General features: G+C 48.6%; 8 protein-coding genes across 8 annotated transcripts; 4 read left to right on the forward strand and 4 right to left on the reverse strand.

Annotated features, from left to right (window-relative positions):
- Positions 1 to 2: 2 nt before the first annotated feature.
- On the forward strand, positions 3 to 3,063 carry SPPG_04683 (uncharacterized protein). Its single transcript, XM_016752915.1, has 10 exons — positions 3 to 858; positions 925 to 1,149; positions 1,207 to 1,303; positions 1,364 to 1,487; positions 1,553 to 1,650; positions 1,713 to 1,768; positions 1,835 to 2,031; positions 2,094 to 2,284; positions 2,347 to 2,586; positions 2,651 to 3,063. The coding sequence occupies exons 1-10, from the start codon at positions 272 to 274 to the stop codon at positions 2,837 to 2,839; spliced, it is 2,004 nt and encodes a 667-aa protein (XP_016608398.1). The 5' UTR covers positions 3 to 271; the 3' UTR covers positions 2,840 to 3,063.
- SPPG_04684 (uncharacterized protein) lies at positions 2,998 to 9,355 on the reverse strand. Its single transcript, XM_016752916.1, has 11 exons — positions 9,202 to 9,355; positions 8,801 to 9,030; positions 8,339 to 8,736; positions 8,179 to 8,274; positions 7,687 to 8,111; positions 7,481 to 7,625; positions 6,274 to 7,416; positions 4,814 to 6,214; positions 4,335 to 4,753; positions 4,113 to 4,270; positions 2,998 to 4,052 (listed from the first exon to the last, which is right to left on the reverse strand). The coding sequence occupies exons 2-11, from the start codon at positions 9,000 to 9,002 to the stop codon at positions 3,238 to 3,240; spliced, it is 5,202 nt and encodes a 1,733-aa protein (XP_016608399.1). The 5' UTR covers positions 9,003 to 9,030; positions 9,202 to 9,355; the 3' UTR covers positions 2,998 to 3,237.
- A 1,062-nt stretch (positions 9,356 to 10,417) lies between these two features.
- Positions 10,418 to 11,797, forward strand: SPPG_04685 (uncharacterized protein). Its single transcript, XM_016752917.1, has 4 exons — positions 10,418 to 10,571; positions 10,638 to 10,912; positions 10,982 to 11,282; positions 11,352 to 11,797. Exons 1-4 carry the CDS (start codon positions 10,526 to 10,528, stop codon positions 11,669 to 11,671), a joined length of 942 nt encoding a protein of 313 aa, XP_016608400.1. The 5' UTR covers positions 10,418 to 10,525; the 3' UTR covers positions 11,672 to 11,797.
- Positions 11,695 to 13,961, reverse strand: SPPG_04686 (uncharacterized protein). The gene is made up of 8 exons (XM_016752918.1): positions 13,637 to 13,961; positions 13,465 to 13,576; positions 13,346 to 13,402; positions 13,178 to 13,287; positions 12,699 to 13,121; positions 12,571 to 12,639; positions 12,268 to 12,503; positions 11,695 to 12,207 (listed from the first exon to the last, which is right to left on the reverse strand). The coding sequence occupies exons 1-8, from the start codon at positions 13,929 to 13,931 to the stop codon at positions 11,869 to 11,871; spliced, it is 1,641 nt and encodes a 546-aa protein (XP_016608401.1). The 5' UTR covers positions 13,932 to 13,961; the 3' UTR covers positions 11,695 to 11,868.
- A 147-nt stretch (positions 13,962 to 14,108) lies between these two features.
- SPPG_04687 (uncharacterized protein) lies at positions 14,109 to 14,913 on the forward strand. The gene is made up of 5 exons (XM_016752919.1): positions 14,109 to 14,208; positions 14,279 to 14,385; positions 14,536 to 14,595; positions 14,653 to 14,728; positions 14,785 to 14,913. Exons 1-5 carry the CDS (start codon positions 14,157 to 14,159, stop codon positions 14,820 to 14,822), a joined length of 333 nt encoding a protein of 110 aa, XP_016608402.1. The 5' UTR covers positions 14,109 to 14,156; the 3' UTR covers positions 14,823 to 14,913.
- On the reverse strand, positions 14,898 to 19,264 carry SPPG_09217 (transcription factor TFIIIC subunit TFC4). Its single transcript, XM_016757374.1, has 18 exons — positions 18,905 to 19,264; positions 18,670 to 18,829; positions 18,327 to 18,601; positions 18,137 to 18,260; positions 17,567 to 18,070; positions 17,374 to 17,511; positions 17,211 to 17,298; positions 17,050 to 17,151; positions 16,755 to 16,987; positions 16,629 to 16,694; positions 16,562 to 16,570; positions 16,393 to 16,486; positions 16,222 to 16,322; positions 16,027 to 16,153; positions 15,834 to 15,948; positions 15,588 to 15,769; positions 15,308 to 15,520; positions 14,898 to 15,248 (listed from the first exon to the last, which is right to left on the reverse strand). Exons 1-18 carry the CDS (start codon positions 19,207 to 19,209, stop codon positions 15,067 to 15,069), a joined length of 3,018 nt encoding a protein of 1,005 aa, XP_016608403.1. The 5' UTR covers positions 19,210 to 19,264; the 3' UTR covers positions 14,898 to 15,066.
- A 503-nt stretch (positions 19,265 to 19,767) lies between these two features.
- On the forward strand, positions 19,768 to 20,436 carry SPPG_04690 (uncharacterized protein). The gene has a single exon (XM_016752920.1). The coding sequence runs from the start codon at positions 19,873 to 19,875 to the stop codon at positions 20,209 to 20,211; it is 339 nt and encodes a 112-aa protein (XP_016608404.1). The 5' UTR covers positions 19,768 to 19,872; the 3' UTR covers positions 20,212 to 20,436.
- SPPG_04691 (uncharacterized protein) lies at positions 20,376 to 22,731 on the reverse strand. The gene has a single exon (XM_016752921.1). It carries the CDS (start codon positions 22,709 to 22,711, stop codon positions 20,477 to 20,479), a length of 2,235 nt encoding a protein of 744 aa, XP_016608405.1. The 5' UTR covers positions 22,712 to 22,731; the 3' UTR covers positions 20,376 to 20,476.
- Positions 22,732 to 23,282: the final 551 nt, after the last annotated feature.

The raw sequence follows: 23,282 nt of genomic DNA on the forward strand, positions 1-23,282 counted from the left end.
GCCGATGCTTTGTTTGTCCATCATGTTCCTGCTTACAGTGCTATTACGAAAAAGAGAGTAGGATAATCGTAGAGATAGATGAGCGTCGAGCCTGTTGATGGATAATTTATCTTGGGCCGAGAGCTTTGAAGACGCAAGGCCCCCACAGATCAACGGCCACGAATGTATGGATTCTCACCTTGGCCTTTCTAACGGCAATGAGCCATTTGCATAGCTGCTACCCCGACGGCTTGTCATTGGGGTATTGGTCTAACGTTGTCAAGTGAAAACGATGATCGGAGGGCTTACCCAAGATCATCGACCACGTGAGATCATTCCGGACAGTTCCGCGGTTCAACGAGCTCTGATATCCTTCAACACGATCTTTGCATCTAGATTTGTAGAGAGGATGGCCGCAACAGCTCAGAAAGGGCCTGCACCTAGGACGTTCAGCCTCCAATCGAAGCTGCCGCGTCTTCCCATCCCGTCCTTGGAAGAAACAGCTGAACGCTATCTCCAAACGCTGCGTCCGGTGCTCACCGAGGAAGAATTCGCACACTCTGAGGCAGCAGTTCGCGAATTCATCAAGCCAGGCGGGTTGGGGCATACTCTCCAACAACGATTGATTGAGCATGACAAGAATGAGCCCAATTCGTGGTTGGAGAGATGGTGGTTGCGACTAGCGTACCATTCGTGGAGGGAAGGTTTAATGGTCAACTCCAACTGGTATATGTTGGGGAGAGATCACCCGGAGACTCCAAAAGAGCTAATAACCGAGAAGAGCTCTGCGCGAAAGAATGGACAATACACAGATTTCCAGTTGCGTAGGGCTGCTGGGCTCATTACGAATCTGTTGGATTACAAAAACTTGCTTGATACGTAGGTTCAACTCGATCTCACCTATCGTGAGCGCAAGTGCCCATTAATTTTTGCGTTTTGTAACAGCGAGACCCTCCCCGTCGACATGACCCGAGCTGGACCTCAGGACATGAACCAGTACCGTCACATTTTTGGTATTACGCGAGTGCCCAAAGCAGAATGTGACATCAACGTTGGGTCTCACCCAGCACATGCCAAGCATATCGTTGTACTGGTTCGGGATCAAATTTATGCCGTTGATGTTTATGATGCAAACAATGGCGAACGGGTGTCGATCAGGGATATCGAAAAGTGAGTGAAGGTCCTGTACTGCCAATGACAGGGCATTGCGTTGACCCTGACTTGTAGACAGCTGAAGACTGTTGTGCAAAGCGTTACACGAGCGAAAGAGATGCAACCGCCAATAGGCTTATTTACCGCCATACATCGCGACAAATGGGCCGAGGTGAATAAGACAATTGCAAACGAAACGTGCTGTAGTTTACCAACGGAATGATTCCCGTAGATGCACAAGCATTTGGAAGACTTGAGTGCTGTCAACAGAGAATCCTTCAAAACCATTGAGACTGCGCTCTTCGCTGTCTCCTTGGATGATTACTGTTTGCCTTTGCATGTAGAGTACCTTGCAAGTGAGTTCTTGTACATTTGACACGCAGAGATTGGCTGCTGACATATCGCCGGATCCTATCTCCAGAAAACACCTTCCACGCCATGAATGGACATAATCGCTGGTTTGACAAGTCGATTTCGGTTTGCATGATGAACGATGGGCGTACTGGCGTGAACGGGGAGGTAGTGTCGTAAACTCGAGATGGATATTGTTTTGATTCCATTTAACGTCTCCTGCTATCCAGCACTCTCCCTGTGACGCTTTGGTCCCGGCATTGATGGTCGACTACCTTGTCCAACAGTGGGTGTTTAATCTTACTGTCGTGCCAATTCATCTATTTACGCTTAACTGAATAATCATTTCCAGCGAGCCTGCCAGTGATCCACCAACTGCCAAGTCCAACCCTGTGATGAGACACCCGAGACAGCTGACATGGCAGATCGACGCAAAGATCACAGAGGGTTTGAAAGAAGCAAAGGTCTTTATTGAAAAGACCATTGCCGACAGCGATGTACGAATCTTGCATTACTCGGGATACGGATCAGATTTGATGAAGAAGAGTGGTTAGTGACTAGTCGGCAGTATTGGGCTTGCGCACAATGAATTGACCTTTAGTACACGACAGCTAAAGTGAGCCCGGATGCCTACATGCAAATGGCGTTGCAGCTTACGTTTTACCGCCTGCACGGGAAGTGCGCTGCTGTGTATGAGACAGCCAGTACCCGACAATTTCTTCATGGGCGCACCGAGACGTGCCGCTCGCTGTCTTCCGACTCAAAAGCGTTTGTTGAAGCATTCGATCAGCGCAATGTTTCGGTATGTGTGTAATGTTATTGACGATCAATAAGTCGATATTACTCACAGACTAATCTTCACAGGCACAAGAAAAATATAATCTGCTACAAAAGGCCTGCACGTCTCATGTTCAATACCTTTCCATTGCGGGACAAGGACGCGGAGTGGATAGACACCTCCTGGGTCTACGGATGTGCATGAAAGATGGTGAAAGTGCAGAGATCTTCAAGGATCCTGCGTACGGCAAGTCAAGTTACTGGCAGCTGTCTACAAGTGGATTGTTCCCTGGTGATCGGATCTTGGGAACAGGATTTGGCGCTGTGGTACGCAAACTTGTAACTCCATCTTTTGCATGCTCTTGAATCTAATTGTGTGTGTTGCATGCAGTACCCCGATGGATACGGTATGAACTATATGATTGCATCCAAAATCATCAAAATCGGCGTCGAGAGTAAGAATTCGTGCAAGGACACTTCCAGTGGAAAGTATATAGAAACATTAGCCTCCGTTCTGACTGACATGGCTCAGGTGTGCGTCAATGTGAATGGTACTGGAGATGCGAAAGCAAAACTGTAGACGGGTTTAGATGATAGTTTAGGACGACAGTGATAGCATTGTCTATTTCTATTGATTTCTATGGCATGAATGGAAGGAATCTTTCTCGATGCATTAGTTGTCAGCTGACGAGACTTTGTCTTTAAATTGCGGCCATCATCTGCAAAAAAAAAAATATCTGGCGTGTGATAGTACCCCATATACATTCATTTCTCTTCCTTTGTAAAAAGAATTAAATACAGCAAAAAACAAAAACAAAAAACAGCAAAACAACAAATGGCGTGTCTACACTATCAAAAAACAGAAAGTCACATTGCGATAGCATCAACCTCAGCCCTTCAAAATGTTACCCAATTTCGTAATTGTGAAAAAAAGACAGACGCGCAATATAACGTCCACATTTATATAATATGGCAGGTTTATGCAACCCGAACTCTCTTCTTCGCCAATATCTCAGGCGAACTCACAAACCCATCATCACTCATGGCTCTCTCTTGCAAAGACTCAATCGCACCTTCGTTTTCTTTGTTTGTTTCATCTTGCACTTGACCCTCGGAATCAGCGCTAGATCTTTGCACACGCTTTTGATTACGGGCAGGTGTTCGCGGCGGTTCGACCCGTCCACGTTTTTGGCCCCGCGTCTGTCGTCCCTCGATGGCCTGTGGTAGCTCAGGGGAGGAGCGATCTTCCTCCTCGTTACTCAAGCCCTGAATGGGCTTCTTGAGATTTCGGGGTGGTGGTTTGGCTTTCGGAGTCACTTGGTCTTCTTCCTCTGGAGTATTTGCGCGTGAGCTACGCGTGCTGCCAGCCGACGTACGGGTATGGCGTTTCTTGTAGGTGGCTTTGGGAGTTGTTCGCGGTGTGGCATTCACGTCTTTAGCAGGCGCCTTAGCGGGTGTTGTCATCAACGGCACGTCGGCTTCTTCTGCTTCGTCGAACTCCTCTTCCTGATCATCTTGTATCACACCTTCTTCGTCTTCCTCTTCATCAATCTCCCTGTAGGATGTCTTCCTGGCACTAGTGGAAGCTCTAGTCGACCGGCGCCTAGGAGCAGCTGTAACCGCCTCTTCTTCGTCTTCTTCACCGTCATCTTCCCTGGCTTTCTTGCGTCGACCACGAGGCGCCTTTTTAGCTTTAGGCGTCGCATCCGAGTCTTTGTCTAATTCGTCACCTTTGTGGGCTTTTGACGCACGCTTTTGCCTAGGCTTAGCTGTTGCAGTCTCGGGGGTTCCCTCTGCAATTGCAAATATGCGCTCAGTGTGCTGCGGTGATATAAAACATACAGAAAACCTACCGCGACTAACAACTGCCTTTGCCTTGCGACCTCGTCGTTTCGTCGACGAGTCACCCTTCTCTAGGGCTTTGACGAAACCCCAGTAACCTTGCCAATCTTTATCCGACTCGCCTGGCTTGAATCCTTTGGCACGCAACTGCTGAGAAATGTGTTCCACCCTGATAGAAAGGCCATGAAGCACCAGCTGGCATTATCGACAGGCTAGACAGCCGATATACTCACACGTCCTCAACGCTTTCAATAATCTCATCGTCTCCATTCATATCATTTCCCCGCTTCAAAGTTCCAAGCTCGTGCACAATCTGCTGAACAGTGCCTCCAACAGCACCCCAAACTCTCCAACCTTCATTGATTTCATGTAGTGTCTTACGAACGTCCCGAGGTCGAAGAAGCAGCAGCTCGTCGTCGCCCACACTGCCGCCATGAATGACAGCCCATTCCTCTACCCGCCGAACCATTTCGTCCCCCCCGCGTTTCAGCAAGTCAAGTAGCGTCTCGACAACGAGACCATGCACTACTCGAAGCTTCGGCGAAGTTTGAACGATATCGGGCCAGGCTTTAAGGATGTCAATAAGAATCTTTGCTAAACTTAGAGCGGCATCGATGCCAGATACGTGGGAGCGGAAATAAATATCGCAAGACTTGTTGGAAATCCATTAGCCATTGACCTTGCAACGGAATCTGTACGGCGGTGAGCTCACCTGCTTCAGCCCCTCAAACACCACCTCAGCAGCCTTTATAGTGACCCTCTTGAACAATTTCAATCGATTTTGCATAGGTTCATCACTCTCTTCGTCGATGACCTCCTCGGCAGCAACCTTGATTCGCATTCCAATAACATCTTTTACGCATTCCTCCGCTAACCCATCCCAAATGGTTCCAAACATTGAAACGAAAATCTTTCCATTTTCGACGGCGTGGATGTAGCGCTCGTCATCACCCACCCCCACATACTTCAAAAGCATCACGGAATACTTTCCGTCGTAAAGCCCATGCACTATCAGTCGTCCAAGATCGGCTATCAACTTAGCGACTTCGTGACGTGCTACCTCCGTTTGATCCGCATTCAGTGTACGGATATCGTCATCGCCGGCTTTTTTCCGGTCGGTAGCAATATCGAGGGATAAAGCATCAACAACTCTCACGAGCACATCCACAGATCCGTCCTGCACATCTTCTGGAGGATGCCGCGCGACCTCAGGGAACACGACAGCCGCATCTCCATTCAGCATTAAGTACATGTAGGTCAAAACTTTGAACGCGCTCAGTTTGATCCCAATTCGAAACTGAATCCATTCCCGCTCGTTTTCGACTATGATGGCTTCCGCAATCGGCATAAGACGATCGCATTTTTCTTTGAACACTTTCAAGAATGTTTCCGCTTGTTCCGGTGATATATTTACAGGTTCGGTAGGAACGGCCTCGTGATTATCGATCACTTCTGACTCTGCGGTGGATTCGATGGCGGTGGTGAAAGCCTTCCTGAGTTCCCACGCCACATCGAGACACATTACATGCAACGCTGTTTGAATAATATCATCCAAAGCATTCGCAGCTTCATCCGAGGGTAAGCTTCCGTTGGGATCTGATTCATTAGCGCGAAGGGTTTCTGCCCTATTGGTCACAATCGTCAAGCTTGCGTTCAAAACGCCATTCAGCAGCTCGAAAAGCCCGTTCCACCGCAAATCATCAGCCTTGATTATCGCACCCAATCCACCCAAATCCAACATATTCCAAAGCTGCCCAAGCCTCCGCAATGCATTACGGAGCGCATATAAGGTGTCCAAATTGACATCAACACCGTTCTTGATGCTCTCCTCTATGTCTCTCAGTTTGGTAGCGACCTGGGTGCCGATCACCTCCTCCACGAGCTCTTCGACCTTCTGCTTCGTGGTGATGTGCAAACTTGCCACTGAAGCGTCATCTGCTTCCACCGCGTTGGAATTTGTAGCCCGCTGTTGGCGGCCGGACGCCGACACGCTGGGCTCGACCTTCTCCCTACCCATCAAGTAGCGAAATGTTTGAGCGCATTCCGATAGAATGTCCTCGCTAGAATGCTTGAGGAACGCTTTCCTCAAATCATCAAACAGTGAGTCGTAAGCCTGAACAATCGTTCAGTTAACGGGAGACCATCAATCAAAGTAATCGAACGGCTTATTACCTTTAACATCCGCATGTCGAGGTATATCCGAATGTCGATATGTCTGACCATCATCACGACTTCGACTACACGTCTCTGGCCCGCTCCGGTGTATTCTCCACCATATTTTTTCAATAATTTGGGCAAATGGGTTATCAAACCACGGCTGACCTCCATCCGCACATCCTCTAGCTTCGCTGTGCCCTTCTTCTTCGAATGATCTGCGGCACTGTGTGCATCAGAAATAATGCGTGCTAAGACCGCATTCACAACATAGAGAAGACAAGTTTCTTCCTCATCTGTGAGACGAATCGGATTGTAGCTGTTGGCAGCGGAAACCGCTTGCGACGCCCCTTCGTTTTCGTCAGTAAAATCATGTGCGAGATAGTTGCACATGGTCTGCCAATCTTTCAAGACGCTGATATGACCCCACAGCGCGGAAACCGCTGCTTCTACTGTTCCAAATCCAATGACACTCTCCACGGGCTTCTCGTCCTTGGAAAGCCACTGAAAGAGCTCTAACCGGTCACATCGTCTTCGCTGTTGTTTGTCTCGAGCCTCGTCGGAAACATCTTCATCGTCTATATCTTCATCAAGATCCATCGCATTCTGAGATTCCGCAGTGAAGAGTGACTGAGTTTGAGTTTCCCCTAGAGTCTGGGCTTCGCTCTGACCTTGATCTTGCGCCGCCGTCGCAAGCTTTGCACGTCGCTCGGCATCACGCTTACGGGTTTGCTCGTCGAGAGTTTTTGCAAGATGAACCAGCATTTGACAAAGGGCCTTGATTTCCGCCCAACCATTTTGAGCTTCTGTCACATTGGGACGTATTCGACCTGACTTTAGTTCATCCTTCTTCGGTTCAACATATTCTTCTTTCCAAACATCTTCGGCCAATTTAGAGAGTAAACCCCGCACTTTCGCATCTTCGTCGAATATGAGAGGCAAGACAGAATTACGATCGTCATCTTCCAATAGTCCAGCGGATGCCACGAGTGTCACTGCTGTAATTGCCTCAATTCGCACGGCCACTTCCTTCTCGCGGAGTGCCATTTCCAACATACGCGGGCGAAATCGCTCTGTAAAAGCTCGCAGCCCTGATGCCATTGCCTCCACAGCATATAACCGACATAACGACCGAAGAGCCTCCAAACGTACCGTAGGACTCTGAATGGACGTAAGATTTTTTACTTTGATTAATGCATTTTGCATTGTTCCATTGTTGCCATACCTTATCGGACAACATCCATCCCAGATAGCGAAGGTATTGGGGATCAAGGTACATATCTGGGAATCTCATTATCCACAGACCAAGCTCTCGAATGCATTCCGTTCGGATAACGGGATCGCTATCTCGATACCGATGTACAAACACGCTAACATATCAATCAGCGCTTCCCACATATGAAGATTCCGAGTATGTGCCAGGCCGCTTACCTGTCGAACAAATCATTCATTTGTGTCTCCAGTTTGACCTTTTTATCATGAAGCGCCTCAACTCGCTGTTCCAACTGTTGCACTTTCTGGTTTTTACGCCCAGAAGAACTCTTTTTTTGTTCTGTACTCAGCTGTCGGTTAGCCGTCGTCCATTCATTATGGACTTGCTTAGCAATATCACACAGTCCTGTGAGGAGCACCAAGGCGACAGTAGTCGCCGTGTGACGAAATGGACGGAAGACAGAAGAGCTCATCGCGACTAGCCAAACGACCAGCGCTTCAAGACACCAGCCGTTGTCATCGAATAAGATATTGTGTCGGATGCGCGCCATCCATTTTGACCAGAAGTCAGTAAAATTCTTTCGGAATTTGTTTGCTCCTCGACCCCGGCTCTTTGCTATGATAGGGTAATCTTGATGTGTTTGCTAAATGGGTTAAGAGTAAGTGAAATCGATGGTATCAATTGCTAGTGACGCTCCACACAATGCTTACCGCATCAAATTGCTTTTGGAGTTCTTCCAATTGATCAGTGATATTGTCTTGGTCTTCAAATACGGACGCTTCAATGCGCCCGGGACAGCCGGTAGACTAAGATACGCCAAACATTGTAAGGAATCGGTCCTTGCTGTGATCAACGCAGAGAAAACCTTACCTGAATGAGAAAATTGACCAGATCCATCAGAGCATGCACTTTATCCTCATTATACTCAGCCACCCAATCAGAGATCTGGCCTTCCATGGCGTTTGCATGATTCATTACGATATCGAACATCGACCCTTCTTCGACGTCAGCATCTTTCGTTATTTTCCGTTTCTTTTGGGCAGCGGAGGTTCCAGTGACGTTTTTACCGCGTCCTCTTGCTCCCCTAGTAGCCTGTCTTGAGGGTGTACTCTTTGCGCTCTGAGGCTTGCCTCGCCTTCTTCCAAATGTTTCATCATCATCGTCTGAGCCATCGCTTCCTCCGGATTCATCATCACCTTCCTCCTGTTCCACGTTCTCTTCTGCATCATCAGGCTCTTCGCTTTCTCGGTTTAAGATCTGGTCGTCAGCTGATTCAAGGTACAATGGTGAATTTGCCTACCATGTCATATCTTAGGCCGTATTAAAGCATACCTTTGTTCTGGGGCGTGCGCTTGACGCTCGCCACTTTTCTTGCCTTGGGTGTTTCTTGGGACATGTTTTCTGCCCCAGCGGAAATATCTGATCGAGCAGACCTTGTACGAGTTGAACGCCGCAGCTTCGCCGTGCCCTCCGTCTCAGCTTCGTTTCCGTCATTACGGCTAGTAGAGCCATCATCGACATCCATGGCGTCCATGTCAGCCCTGGCGGACAAAAGGTTTAGACTGTAAAAGGTAACAATACGAATGCTTTCTCAGCCTGACAACCCATTGAAAAAAAGTCGTATATAGAATCGTCCAAGACCATACGTTCATCATGGCTTGTGTCCACCGACACCCTGTTGTCCCACGCTGTGGTTTCCAACCATTCCCCGCCCCCGAAAACCCGACATTTACCTCGAATGGCTTCAATGCGGTTTCACTCGTCCTTGGCAGTGAAAAAGGATAGCCGCACTTGCTCGTCTTCTCTGTGTTGAACTCCAGGGAGCCTTAAGGAGAGGACGGTAGCTGTGTGTTTGCAATCGAATCCCTTGGAATCTTGGCTGCGTTTGTGATGGCAAACTCTGTGGGAAAGAAGGCAATTCGGACGCGGACTTGAGAGCCAAAAGTCCATTAACCCAATTTTGGATACATGGAATTTGACAGCCGCCTGCACGTGAAAATCAAGCAGCGATGCTTGTAGGTAACAAGACTTGGAGATATCGGCAAAAGCACCAGATTTGGGAATGGCGGATAGTATCTAGCCTGAACCATACATGTCGTAAACCATTCAAGCATGCCTCACGTCTATACAGATTCTATTCTGAAGCTATCCGAACGCCATCATACAATAGCCGACCACCATAGAACAGCAAAAAGGTTCCATGTGCTTTGGACCAAATGATCTATCGCCCTGCAGGAACGTCTCTAGGCTGACTATCGCCATACAGATTGCACTGCTCCGTCACCCACTTGTCCTCTACCAATGTACTCTTCAATCGCCATGGTGTTCTCCCGCTCTCTAACGCGGCATCGTCCGGTACCGCGTACATGCTGCCATCGGATGTCCGAACTACGACGCCTTTACATCTGCTCGTGTAAACGGTCCATCCCGCCGCGTTTTCGTCAGGCAACTGTACAGACACGTCCTCGCTGGTGTCTACTGTCACTGTTCCATAAGCCCCACGTTGGATTTTCAACACCACCCCTTTCGAGCTAATAACTTCCACGGTCCCCACCACGGTACCAATTGACACGCGCACATTGTCTTTGCATCGCTCTATGGTTACTTGTGCCGCCTTTGCTGGTGCGAGGTCAAAGGTCGTGTTTGAGCAGTTTGTAATGAAAAAGGGAGTAGCGACAGGGGAGGCAGCTGCGGTGACGGGTGGCAATGAAGTAAGCGAGTCGTACGTTGTGCGCTGCGGGCGAGAGTTGAGCAGCGTGAAAATGTTGGAAGCCATGATGACGATGGTTATGCCAAGAGTCAAATGGAAAACTGCAAGATAAACCCAATACTTCACGTGACCCAAATAGTATTACGTAACCAATCTGAGACGCGTGTTGAACATGTGACGCTGAATCCGATGACGAACTAATCAGACGGCTTCAAGGGGATCGGGTAGCCTGGAGGTAACGCCTTTCTGTTTCCAACCCATCATCTGCCCCCAAATCATTTCATCGATTTCTGAACCTCGTAGCACCCATCTGCACTTCAGCAAACACATACAGAAGAGAGTCAAGGATGGCCAGGACTGTAGCATTGTGGTTGACAGTGTTGACCTTGTTGGGTATGTAAAAGTAAACATTGCGCCACATTGGCTTGGACTGCTCTCACACGAGTCGTTATATTTCAGCCTCCACTTTTGCCAACCCTCTCCCAAAAATAAAGGACCTCCACGCTACGTCGTTGGATCTTTATGCCATCGACAATGAGAATGACTATGGCCGTTTCGCTGTTCGTGTGGAACGGGTTGACCAAGTCGTGGATGTAAAGGACGACCAGAAGGACGAGGAGGGAAAATTGTTGGCCGCCAGGATCCATGATGTTGTTGTTGTTTTTGATGTCGGGCCAAAAGGAGATGTCTTGGTGAATCGCGTTCCTGTCCCCATGGGCATGTCTAACCTCAAGGTAGCGTTTGAATATAAAATGTCACATTTATTGCAACATGGTACTGACACATGCAATCACTCGCACTAGATTGAAGCTGATGTGGTTACCGGTGTGACGGCTGAGGGCGAAAAGTTTACAAAGCAAGAGCTTGCGTCTGCCTTTGACACTGGTCTTATCGGCATGAAGGTTCACGTAGCCGGAGAGACTACGTCTAACGGTCAAGTCGAGCTCACTCGCCTTGTCATCACGGAGGAAATCACCGAGGTTAACGGCAAAGAAGTTGTACAGAACAACGCTATTCAGCAGGTCATTGAGATTCACCCTGACGGTAGCATTGTGCGCCAGAAGCCTTGTGCTGCGTCTGGAAAAGCCCTTGAGGCGCTTAAGGGTATGTGTTGTCACTTGCCTGATATGCATTTATGCGCTGCATTTGCTCAACCTCCTGGTCTCTTTACAGCCGCCCAGCACCACCACGAAAAATCCCGTGGCTGCCTTGGCAAGAAGATTGCCCACTGGTTCCACAAGCTTCCGTATGTCGCCAAGGTCGCCTTCAGCATCCTCTTTGGTGCATTTTTGGGCGCTACTGCGCTCCTCATCAGTGACTTGGTTCTGCGCATCTTTTCTAAGCCTCGCACCTACGTAGTGGTGGACGAACAGTCCCCTTTCATTGCCGCAGTGACCTTTGAACCTGTTGAAGATGACAAATTGCCAATCTACACGGCGGAAGGGTACACTGCTGTGGACACTAAAGAGGAGAAGAAGGAGGATTCCCAGTAGATTAGGCATTGTGTGATTCTATTTTGTTGTACGGCGTAGGCATTGGGAACCAATACCGCCTTGATATTTGTCTGTATTTGATTGTGAGCAAGTTTTTTCAAAATATTGATTCTATCCAATGCCTCATTGCTATTAAATTCCTCTAATGGCCAGCAAATGGCCTACTCAGTTGATCAAGATGATACATGACATTTATGTCATAACTCCTTTAATATCGGCACTACATCTTCAGCGCCCCCTTTTTGCACAGCATTCAATAGTTCGTCGACCTTCTTCACCGCGTCCCATGGATTACTCTTATACTTCATCAAAAATCCCTGAATCTGAGCCATGGACAAAACCCTATCTGGAATCTTCTTGGCAAAGGCTTCTGCCAATTGCACTAACTCATCGGCTCTCAAGGTTAACATACCCGGAACGGATGGCGGCTCACCATTCGTGTGCGGGTAGAACTGGATAAAGAGCTCGCGGGCTTGGTACTTGGTTGCTAGGTCAAAGAGGACTTTGAGGTCTACTCGGCCGGGACGAATTAGGGCCTGCCAATGAACAACATGAGAATGCGCTCGTTGACTTGAATTCCACCAGACCTAACATACCGGATCTAGTTTCTCCAAATGATTGGTGGTCATACATACTAACCGGCCCTCCTGTGCTGCAACACCATCAATCGCATTCAGCAACCCCGAAAATGTCACATTCGTTCCGATGGTTGCATTGCCCTGTCCTGCGCCTGTGGTTGCACCCGTTATGGTACGTGAGACGAATGCGGCATCGATATCTTCCAAGAGGAGGATACAGCGCGGTGGGGTATCGACCATCAGCTCTGTTAAGGCTGGGACCACATGCATGTGAGCAAACGCACTGGAGCCGTACAAATTACAAGTTCAAAGATTCCCTACTTTCGTCCGTAAGACCACGATTGGCGAGGCTGATGACATAAATGTTAAGCTTGAGCTCTCCTGCCAGTGCTAATAACAAGGCACATTTAGTACGGCCAATATACAGTAAAATGGCCATCAGCGCCTACCAGTCACGAAACTAGTTTTCCCTGTCCCAGGCTTCCCATAGAACATGTAGCCTCTCCTGTATGGAATTCCTCGATCGGCATACCATTTTTCACTTGCCAGAAATTCTTTCACATCCTTTAGCACCAATTCCTTAATCCCTTCATCGAGCACGATAGTACTCAAATGTCGTATTGGTCTACTCCGTATCCGTCGCCAGTTACCATACTGATCCGCAGCATATATGACGGTGCGACATCGATCTTTTTCTATAAAGAGCCTTTGAGATTCTCGGACGAGGGATTCCAAAATTTTACGATTCCGGCCCAAGACGTTGATGGTTATGCGCTCGAGGGAAGCCGTGGGGGCGGCGCCGCCTGCGGGAGGCTTGGCTCGCTCGCGGGAAAGCCAGAGGATGCGCTTATTGAAGGTGAAGAGGTGTGTCCCTAAAACCCCTGTCATCAAAGGCAGACTGAATGAATTCACTGAACCAACCGCATACCAGGAGAAGGTAAAAAGTATACGCGCGGGAGATTTAGATATGCATCTCCCTGCTCACTGTCGCTTTTTTGCCCCGGTTTGATAGAGGTGGTGACGCTGAACCGGGTCGTTCTGATAGAACGCAACTGTAAGCAAGGCGCTTTCGGGAGTCTTGGGCAAACTCGAATACCTTTGCGACATGGGGTGGTCCGCCAAAAATGATAGAAGCCAGCTATACGCTTCATCGCTAGATTTTCAGTAATGATTAATCAAGACAACCTCACGTCCGTCACATTAGCATTCACTCACCGACTATCAAACTCGGCGCTTACAATGAGCTGCTTTTGCAAGAATTCCCACACGTATCGCCATAGAACGCCAGCACTGGCAATAACAGCACCGAATACAGCAAGTGTCAGGCCTAGCATCCGAATGATAGTCAGCCCAGCCGGACCCATAAATGAACTTTGTTGATTACAACCTCCAGTTGCAAATTGATTGCTCTCCACGCCAACCTTCTCAGCAACCATACCCACAATTCCTCCAAGTCCTCTTGCACCGTCTTCTCCATCTCTGGGCACTAACTCGGTTCCTGGTCCTTGCCCCGTTGATAGTGAGCGAAGAGGAAGAAGGTTCCCCAGCAACAAGGACGCCGAAACAGGGACAGCGGGAGATTGGCGAAGACATGCTAAGCGTATTCCAAGATGCGATGACATGATTCCCCTACATGTATGAACCAGAGTGTATTTCTGTCTACCAAACACCGTTCTATGCATCTGCCTTCAAACCCCCCAATTTCAAAGGTCGAGAAACGTCAGGATCGGAGCGATCGCGTAATACGCAGGTTAGTCATTTGTTGCCATGGTAATGTAATCCCGGGTCTCGTAATCGTTGGAAGCCACTCACATGACTCGATGACCACAACTTGCTGGTCCAACAGCAAAGTCTGAAGTTCTGGCTGCCTTTGCAATCAACCCCATCCCATCGACACACAGGCAATTATGGGAGGAGGTGGAAAATACCCTTACCCCAAGTGGGTCTGGTCGTACTATGGTGCGTAGCATTGAAAAAAACTGACATGGAGGAGTTGTAACGCGTTTTGACTTGTTGTTCTGTTAACTAGGCGGATGGTGGCCGTCGCCAAAGAGGGTAGTGACGAACTCGTTGATAACAGGCGCTGGAATTGCTGGTCTTTTGACTCTTGTTTGGAACTTTTCGGCGAATCATGAGGTGGGTAGTTGCACAAGATTGCGGTAACGTGGTGATCCTCGAGTGGATGCTACTTGGGCCGCCTCAAAGGGCTTGCAATGGCTACCAAGACAAACCAAAATGCCGAGCATTTATTTTACCCTCTTACCAATCTTATCCTCTCTACCCCAGCTTCGACACAGATATCCCGATAGATGGATCCCCTCCATGCTTTGGTCAAGGGAATTCCACGTAAGTTTATTCCCGTATGGCGTCGTAGTAGTCTGCTTGTAAACAATTCTCTATCAGGACCCTGCTTTCAAAGCCATGTGGGAAGAGCAGCTAGCAAAGGAAGGAAGACAATGGATTGAACCCATCCCCGACTGTAAGTTTTTGTAGATTGTCCCAGTTTCGCATACGTAGCGCTGACAGTCAATTCAGGGTGGCCATTCAAGAAGCAGCAAGCGAAGGATGTGTAGATACAGAACCCTATGTGTCAGGACTATGGGGGCACTACAAAATAACCTAGAGTTAGGTCATGACAACAATTAACATGGTGATATATCCTCATTTTTTATTTCAGTGTGCACGTTGTGCTCTTGAGTTTCTTTATCTATACATTAGACTATTTTACACGGGGCGCTCCGCTGGACTCTTCAGAGCATTGTTCTGGTACTGCTGCTGTCAAACACTAACAACCCGTAGACTCAGCAAAACTTCACTTTAAAAGGTGCAATACTTTTTCAGCAATTGCTCTGCCAGCCCCATCGACCCGTTCCCCACATAAATCATGGACAAGTTGTAGGCTGCCTCCCCTTTCAAATCCTGTGCTGCATCCACGGTTTTACCTTTATCAGATCCTTGCAAAACTTTTTCATAGTACGGTATTGCCAGATGAGTTAAGCCTGTTAAAAAAGAATCAGATTACAACTCTGAATAGCGAGACACTGTGACGTGCACATACCAATCTGATGGAAGGCTCTACCGACATTATATGAAGCCTCCACATTTTCATTCCGCAACTCATAATACCGCATGATAAAGGTGAAGCCCTGCATGATGTGCATATGCCTGTTATCGCTTTTGCGCTGCATGCCCCGATGCAAATGGGCAAGGCCCAGGGAAAAGTTTATCAGAGGATCGTTCGGACAGAGGTGGTACGCTTTTAGGTAGAACGCTGCAGATAGGTCGACAACATTTCAAAATCAGCATGTGATGCTGGAGTTTCCCTGGTGGCAACTTACCAATTGCGCCCAAATAACTCCTGCCAGCCTGTAAAATATGGCCATACGTTGTCATCAACAGCGCATTCTTGTATTCCGGTTTATTGGGATGCGCTTTGCCAGCTTTGTTCATTGCTTTGAGTTGCCTCATAAAATATTTCACACTGCTATTCATGGCGTAGCATGATACTGCTTCGGATCCGCTGCGTTTAATATACTCAATGAGAAAATGTGCCTTGGAGGTTTTAGACGGCAAGGGAAACTTACCCTGCTTGCATAGCCGAGTACAATCGATAAACATCGTTTGAAAATGGGCGATATTGGCAGAACCACCGGCAAATATCTGTTACCCGTGCAGCATTTCCAGCGTAAATGGCAACGGCTGAGGAGAGGAAAACGTGAGTAAGTTAAAACATTTCAGGTGGACGTGAAGCAGATTGCTAAAGCTAGTCAAGCTTACATATCATATGCAATCTTAACCGGACCTTCCGCAGCTCATCGTGATAAAATACGTTTGCATCAAATGCTGCTTTCAGGGTTGTCTGGGCATCGTCTTCCTTCCCATCCATAACCGCAACGTATGCGTACTGTGATTGCGAGAGTGTGTCAAGTTGCATGCAGCACAGAAAATCGTGGCATTAGGTGGATCACTTACCTTTACGAACACGTCATACCATTCATCAAAAGTGAGTCCCTGGAATGAGGAAATGTTTGGCGGGGGGCGGTCGATTCTCTGCTCCGTGTCCACCAGCAATTCTAGAGTACAAGTAAAGACCCACCAGATGAGAATCAGCCTCGAATAAACAACACCAGATACCACTCTAACCTGGTCGCAATCGCCGCGTCAAGTCATTAATTTCCTCATCCATGGTAGCAGTTCGCCGCTTTCGTCGGTTATTCAATCCAGTAAACACTTTGGCCTAATGCAATAGCAGCCGTCAAAGTTTGGACCGGTTCGATTCGCTTGCAGAGTACAAAAGTACAATAACACTCACCCTATCTGACTGAGAATGACAAGCGTTAGTTACCATCCTGCCCAAGACATGGTCCAACTGAACGTACTGGATAAAAGGCTCTGGTATTCTGAAACCGGGTCAAAAGCTTTCGCGTCGTCCGCAAAAGGTCGGCCTGTGTGTTCACTAACGGTCAAGCGCAAGAAAAAAACTCCGAATAGCCAGCCACCCATACCCTCGCTATCCTGTCTTTGCATTTGGGATACAATTGGAGCAGCTTTTGGTAGTTGGCCCTGTTCTCCCGTTGTCGAGCAGCTTCGGCCGCCTCTGCTATTGCTCGATCCTGAATTGGTTTCCCCGTTGGGTCTTTTTCGCGAATAAAGGACGGATGTGAGGCGGACTGCGTTTGTGATTGTTCACTCTCTTTCGCCCTTTCTTCTTCCTCCACTGCTCGAGACTGAGTGTCCACTGTGGAATTCAAGTGCCTTAGTGAGGAATGCACCATCGTTGATATAAGTGTAGGATAGTACCTTCGGATACTAATTCGAACGCACGATCTTCTTCGCCCAGCTCCTCATATACTCCAGCAAGTGCCAACTTTACGTCAAAATCATCAGGTGCTGCATCAAGGACTAGAAACATTGTTCAATAAGGAGACTCGTCGCGCATCTGCGCACTGCCGACTTCGTACCAGCCGAGTAAAGCTCTGCTGCGAGCTCCAGGTTTCCCAGCTGCTGGTAACAAAAGGCCATTTTGCTCCATATGGCTGGTGTGTCAGTCTGCGTGAATGATTCCCTTTAGTAAGACGTATCAAGAAGAGACAGCAGAGTTGGATAGGGAGCAGTTTCACCAACCTGGGGATTGTTCCTTAGGGCTTCAAACACAGCCAGAGCACTTGTGAACATCCGCTTTCCCATATACGCTTCGGCAACATCGAAGTATAATTCCGTATAATCGTTGATAGGACGTGCGTAAAGTGGTCGGAAATGTGCCTGGAGACGAACTTATTAGGAGATATGCTACACGTCAGCCGTGATGGATTTTCACCTTGGCCACTTCGGCATTATCCAGCCACAGCCGGCAAATACCGAGTTTGACCTGTAAGTCAATCGGAAGTTCCATCCCTTCAGGTAGAGTCCCCTGCAAAAACTCCCGGTCATCATCAAACTGATCCCAATGTGTCTCATGTGCACGACCCTGAAGTCGTCGTGTGCCTTGTATGATGGCATTCAAAGCTTTTTCATGCTCCCCAACTTCGATGTAAAGCTCCGCAAGCATGTTGAGTTCTTCATATCTCATTCGGGTGCGAACAACAGCAGTCCGCGCGCCCATGCTTATCCCACCAATGACCTCCTCATTTGCATCGTCCCCCTCTTCGTCTGAATCATCCAATACTTGAAGAGGGTGTGCGATGTCTGCGTTCATGGCACCTTCAAAAAGAGCAATGGCCTTAACGGCATCGTTGAGGTCTAGGTAAATCTTGCAAAGTTGCTTAACCACGGGCATGTTGTGCGGGATAAGATCCAAAATGGCCTGCAAGTCATCTATTGCCTATTTGAAAGTGGTATAGTTTTCATTAGAATGATTACAGAAAAGAAAACCTCCATTAGCAGTTACCTTCTGCAGCATCCTCCGTTCATAGTAGAGAACCGATCGATCCCAAAGGGCATCCACATCCGTTGGGTCTGCACTAATGGCTTTTGAGTAACAATATAGGGCTTGCTCATTATGACCAAACTTTCTACAGATCATTCGTCAACAAAAAAATTACAGACGTAACCGGATCTTGGCAGCCAGGGAGGTTCACCTTGACATGACTCCCAATCGCCTCCACAGATCGCCGTCTTTCGGTGAAATATGGGCGGCCATCATATAGGTACGCATAGCTTTCACCGCATCGCCCAGCTCATCATGGACCATAGCTAGCGTTACCCAAGCCTGATACGCATTTGGGGCGGCCTGAATGACTTCATGAAGAAGCTTAACTGCTCGTGTGTAGTCGCCCTGCGAATAGGCAATATTTGCATGGCCTACAATCTCGGCTTGAGCTTCACTCAGTTCGGTTCTTTTTTTTCGTTTGCCCTGAAAAGACCAACTGTGGCATCAGTTGTTGGTTGCTTGTCAAGGAGGCCGGTAGAGATATCGCATACCCTTCGACGCTTCCGTCTTCGACGTCCAATCCCTTCCCAATCACCATCTAGCTCTCCCACAGATTCCTGGATCTCGCGCATTGCCTCTTCATCCTCTTCCCAGAGAATTTGTGAATGATCTTTGATCCCAACCTCTGCCGTTGCTTGATCCATTTGACGTCTAATGGACACATAGAGGAGGTGAACTGTTAGCCGAATTCGCAATGCATCAGGCATTTGAAAGAGAATCTTTTACCCAACATCATCGGGGATATCGTCTGGTTCCTCCGGAAGTTCCGTGAGTTCGGCATCCCCACGTATCCCCGCTTCCTCGTCTTCTTCTTCTTCCTCGTCCTCTCCTTCCGCGTCTTCCAGCCCACCCTCGTCATGCCCAGTCCAAACTCCTCCAAAACCGTGTTGTGCTTGCCATGTAGCCGTGTGTTCAAAGGGTTGGGTTTGAGCTGGAGGAATGGCCGAATGATGCGATCCGGGAATAAGGTTAGCTACCGCATGGGGGTCAGCGTTCAGTATTTCCAGAAACGAGGTATCGCCCTCCTCCATTTTACGGAAACGGCACTGAAGTCTGTGCCGGCCACGACGAATGGATCACGGTCCAGATCACCCTCCAAGCACCAGATCCTACAGCGACAGCCTCAGCTCGCGGCTGGAATCATAAATGCAATATATCCGATTATATAGAGCGATTGGAATCAACTTCATCGTTCTCAAAAGCAATACGAACTGAATGGCATGAACGGAAAGGCAGAGAATGTTACTACAGATGCTGTAGCATCAGGCATTCTTTGTATCTCATTATGCCGGCCGTTGAGTGGTCTATAATGTTTCAGCGCCTACTGCAGCCTCGCTACAGCATCGTACTTTTCAAACTGAATTCATCCCTCGCCCTCCATGGCCATAGCCTCACGGTTTTCTTTGCGCACTATTGCTGTCCTCTTCTGCTTTTCCTTCACTGATGACTACTCTAAAAATGACGCTTGCCGTCGGCCGTCGCACGTCCTTTGGAAAGTCCGAGATTACGAAAGCCAGGTGGATTTAAGGCCACGTGACTCACATGGTCATGGCAACGAGGCCGACCTCACCGCGCGGCTTGGAACGTCTTGGGTGCTTGCCACTTGTCGAGGTCATCATCGCCAACGGTAGCGTAAACGAGTAAGGTTCGGTTCATCCATTCCTACACCGACACCAAAGTACATAAAGCCCAGCATGTCTGGACCCGTTCGTCCTGACCCAGAGTTCGCCTGGTTCCCTTTCCGCCAGTGGCAAGTCAACCCACCTTTCCTCGAAGGTCGCCTCAACGTCAAGGACCCATGGGCAAAGCGTGATGCCTGGCGCTATAACGCCTTTTTCTCGAAATCCAACCGTATTCGAAACATGTTCCCGGGTCTTGGCATCGGAACTGCCGCATTCGCCGTCTACCTTGCATACGATAAGTGGTATCAAACCCAGGGACCGGGAAAGGAGGAGAACGAGAAATGGGCAAAGTGGACAGAGGAGCGAGAAAAGAGATTGGCGGCTAGTGGGCATGGCCATGGGCATCATTAGATAGACATGTTTGTTGGTAGGGGAACGGGAAGGGCGCCGGGTAGAAAGTTGGAAGATGTTGGATGATACCTAATCTGCCAGGTACATGTACAGGGCCTGTGATGGTGTTCTACAGACTATGGTGTCAACGCTTGCAATACGAGAATAACAGCACTATTCAGTACCTCTTGTACTTTTCACCTCTCGATGTTATAATGCAAAAAGGCTGGGAAACTTAGATGGACGGGTGTAGATGTGACTATTACGACGTGAGTCTTTACCCCTCTCATTCATCCGCCCGATTCGTTGCATTCTCCTCTCCTTTATATACAAAAGCCCGGGATAAATTTCTCACCAGCGCTTCCCGCACGACCTCCAGTTGCGCTTCAGCAGATATTATCCTGTCTTTCCCTATTCCGAGCTTCGCTCGGTTTGCTGCCTCCCACGCACCAAGGTAATCGTCTCGTCTATCACTAGTGAGTATTTCCTCCAAAGTCCGCATCAGCTCGTAAATGTCATCTACGCCAAAGACTGTAATCTGCTGCATGTCGAGCAACGGCAGACTGTCGAGTAACGCAGTCCAGAGTAATCGCTTTGGAAAGAATCGTTCATCATTTCTGAAGGAGCTAGTCAGCATTTCCACAAGCAGGTTTCCAGCTTCCCGAAACTTTTGTGCCTTGTACAGCTCGTGAAACTCTCGATATCGTGCCAAGAATGCCAATCGTCCATTAAACTCCAATGCCGGCTGTCCGACTTTTCCAGCAATATCCAGCCACTCCATATTTGCGGTGCTCAGGTACCCATCTATAATCTCTTCTACAAGGCCAGAAACCTTTTGTGCATCCCTAGCTTCCACATAATGCTCGATGGCTTCTCCTATTCGCCCCGCACGATATTCTATGCGTGCCAATCTTCGATGGAGTTCATTCTTCACGTCATCCAAGCCGTGCCTTCGACAAAACTCTAGCAATTTCGGTGCTTCCCCAACAGTATCCAGTGACATGCGCACGATGACATCCTCCAGCACCGACCTTCCAAACTTGGGACAGACAGCAATGTACTCTAAAGCCGTCCGCCGGAGGGAGAGATTCGGAATCAACGAGTTTGCATAATTGAGCAGGTACCACTCCCGTTGGGAACACCGGTCCCGCTTATTTGGTACAACGGGCATCGATGGACCCAGTAATTCGTCATCTAACGTTCCAGAGTTATGCAAAAGGTCCGTCATATGAGCTACCAGCCACCACCAGTCCAGCATACTGCAGAAACGAATTACTCGTTGGAACTCGTGTGCAATAATCCCTAGCTCGATTTGCACCTGAACGTCGTTGTAATCGACACCTCGCTCGACGAGTTTGCCCAAAAGTTCGGCGACGTCATGCCCTTTCAATGTTGGGCGTGCGAATAAGATTATCCCGACAAGTGCCTCCCGCCAGTCTTCTGCCAATTTGTGAATGACTGCTTCGTTTCCACGTAGGATGCCGAAAACATACGCAAACTGCTCTGCGTCCTTCGTACCCGCACGTAACTTTGGGACGTCCCATCGTTGAATATCTTTACGCCATTCTGCAAACTTTTGCTCAAAGTCTAGCTGTGACGGATACTGATGTGGTCGCGGCATCTGTGAGAGCACGCGCTCCACTGCTGTGACCAAAGTTGGGTTCTCGCTGAGCCCACCTGCAAGGCGAGCGCTTGATGGAGTCTGAAAATCTGGATGCCGGTGCAAAATGGATATAGCGGCCTGGAAGTGCCCTCGAAGGAGGCATTGATAAACGTACTTCCAGTATTTCTCATGTTCACGTGGTCTCAACGACTTGCGGAAATTGTCAAATTCGTCCTGCGGAGGCGCGTCGTAATTGTCTGCTAGCCATTGACGTAGACCTTCTTGGAGATGCCCCCATTGGGGACGAGCGGCATTAGTTGTAAACGCATCTCGGAGATGTATAGCCTCCAAAAGCTGCAGGGCACTATGCGCTGTTCTAAAAAGCTGCAACTCTCCAATCTCAAGCGGCGGCGAAACATTGGCATACTGCCGGATCTCTCTACGATATGCTTCACTTGCTCGACAAGTTGCGAGTTTGCGCTCCTGATCCCCTGAGCCATACGCGTCATCTGCCATATCCATCGAATCCTCGCCAGCCGCAAAGCCCAGTCTCGTTGACCTTCGTCCAGTACGTCCTCTCCGTACGTCCCGTGTCGATCGTATAGATGCTTGCAGTACTGTGAAAATATGCTCTGTGGCTGTCACAAAAGGGACTCGCCTATCGTTTATGTCCTTCCCAAACTTTGCAATCTTGATAATTTGATCTTGCGGAAACTTTCCACGTTCGCGGGCTATTGGCTCTTCCGCAGGGGAGCGGGCTGCTGCATAGCAGAGGATATCGTTGCTCAATGGGCGCATAGCACCTACTATGGCTCGATCCCTGGCTGCAAGCTGTGGACCTCCGCCTTTCTCGCATAATCCCAAATAGATCGGTTCAGACAGCTGCTGCGAGGGCAGACTGTCATCTTGTGTGAGCATATCGCTGGACAACAGGACGATTACACGAATGGTAAGATGCGCGAAAGGCAGGCGAGAGGCTCTTGATGACCTCTCATGTTGCCATGTCAACAAGGCGAACATCGTCTTGCAAAGGAAGCATTCTTTTGAGTTAACAAAGGTCGCATGGAGAGTTGAGACATATTTTGGAGTTGTCTTGAAATACCGCTCGTGCCGTATTCAAACCTACCGGGCACGGGCAATGAGCGCATGTGGCTGTCATACTGGGTGTCCTACTCTACAAGTACGCTAACGAGCCGCCGGCGGGACTTATGTCCTTGGTGATTCGTGACTGCGGTTTGACTGCGGTTCTACTTGGAACACACATTGCAAGCTTCTGATGTGCAGAGGAAACATTCTCTCTGGTCTTTGGCAATGTTGGAAGTTCGGTATTTGTACCTGTTTCTGTTATATCATAATCATACGGGGCTCTATCGGCTGTGATTTTCACCAAGATATGAGTTCCAAAAAAAAAGGTCTGGCAGTGGAGATATGTGTATGACGATGTCAAATGGCCTCACTGTGGGATAACGTTCATCGAGATATGCCAAAA

Source organism: Spizellomyces punctatus (genome assembly GCF_000182565.1).
Source record: "Spizellomyces punctatus DAOM BR117 chromosome Unknown supercont1.7, whole genome shotgun sequence".
NCBI classification, from domain to species: domain Eukaryota; kingdom Fungi; phylum Chytridiomycota; class Chytridiomycetes; order Spizellomycetales; family Spizellomycetaceae; genus Spizellomyces; species Spizellomyces punctatus.

Excerpts from the sequence above, each read along its gene's own strand:
- SPPG_04685 (XM_016752917.1), top strand. The coding sequence starts at position 10,526 with ATGGCCAGGACTGTAGCATTGTGGTTGACAGTGTTGACCTTGTTGG. Across the intron at positions 10,572-10,637 it reads GACAGTGTTGACCTTGTTGG|CCTCCACTTTTGCCAACCCT; the intron begins GTATGTAAAAGT and ends GTTATATTTCAG. Across the intron at positions 11,283-11,351 it reads AGCCCTTGAGGCGCTTAAGG|CCGCCCAGCACCACCACGAA; the intron begins GTATGTGTTGTC and ends GTCTCTTTACAG.
- SPPG_04684 (XM_016752916.1), bottom strand. The coding sequence starts at position 9,002 with ATGGACGCCATGGATGTCGATGATGGCTCTACTAGCCGTAATGACGGA. Across the intron at positions 7,626-7,686 it reads ATGAATGATTTGTTCGACAG|CGTGTTTGTACATCGGTATC; the intron begins GTAAGCGGCCTG and ends TTGATATGTTAG. Across the intron at positions 4,271-4,334 it reads ATTGAAAGCGTTGAGGACGT|GGTGGAACACATTTCTCAGC; the intron begins GTGAGTATATCG and ends CCTTTCTATCAG.
- SPPG_04683 (XM_016752915.1), top strand. The coding sequence starts at position 272 with ATGATCGGAGGGCTTACCCAAGATCATCGACCACGTGAGATCATTCCG. Across the intron at positions 859-924 it reads TACAAAAACTTGCTTGATAC|CGAGACCCTCCCCGTCGACA; the intron begins GTAGGTTCAACT and ends GTTTTGTAACAG. Across the intron at positions 1,304-1,363 it reads ATCGCGACAAATGGGCCGAG|ATGCACAAGCATTTGGAAGA; the intron begins GTGAATAAGACA and ends TGATTCCCGTAG.
- SPPG_04687 (XM_016752919.1), top strand. The coding sequence starts at position 14,157 with ATGGGAGGAGGTGGAAAATACCCTTACCCCAAGTGGGTCTGGTCGTAC. Across the intron at positions 14,209-14,278 it reads GTGGGTCTGGTCGTACTATG|GCGGATGGTGGCCGTCGCCA; the intron begins GTGCGTAGCATT and ends TCTGTTAACTAG. Across the intron at positions 14,729-14,784 it reads GATTGAACCCATCCCCGACT|GGTGGCCATTCAAGAAGCAG; the intron begins GTAAGTTTTTGT and ends CAGTCAATTCAG.
- SPPG_04686 (XM_016752918.1), bottom strand. The coding sequence starts at position 13,931 with ATGCATAGAACGGTGTTTGGTAGACAGAAATACACTCTGGTTCATACA. Across the intron at positions 13,122-13,177 it reads ATACTTTTTACCTTCTCCTG|GGACACACCTCTTCACCTTC; the intron begins GTATGCGGTTGG and ends CAGGGGTTTTAG. Across the intron at positions 12,208-12,267 it reads ATTTGGAGAAACTAGATCCG|GCCCTAATTCGTCCCGGCCG; the intron begins GTATGTTAGGTC and ends GTTCATTGGCAG.
- SPPG_04690 (XM_016752920.1), top strand. The coding sequence starts at position 19,873 with ATGTCTGGACCCGTTCGTCCTGACCCAGAGTTCGCCTGGTTCCCTTTC.
- SPPG_04691 (XM_016752921.1), bottom strand. The coding sequence starts at position 22,711 with ATGCTCACACAAGATGACAGTCTGCCCTCGCAGCAGCTGTCTGAACCG.
- SPPG_09217 (XM_016757374.1), bottom strand. The coding sequence starts at position 19,209 with ATGGAGGAGGGCGATACCTCGTTTCTGGAAATACTGAACGCTGACCCC. Across the intron at positions 16,695-16,754 it reads GCAAAGACAGGATAGCGAGG|GCCGACCTTTTGCGGACGAC; the intron begins GTATGGGTGGCT and ends GTGAACACACAG. Across the intron at positions 16,323-16,392 it reads GACGCGGCGATTGCGACCAG|AATTGCTGGTGGACACGGAG; the intron begins GTTAGAGTGGTA and ends CTTGTACTCTAG.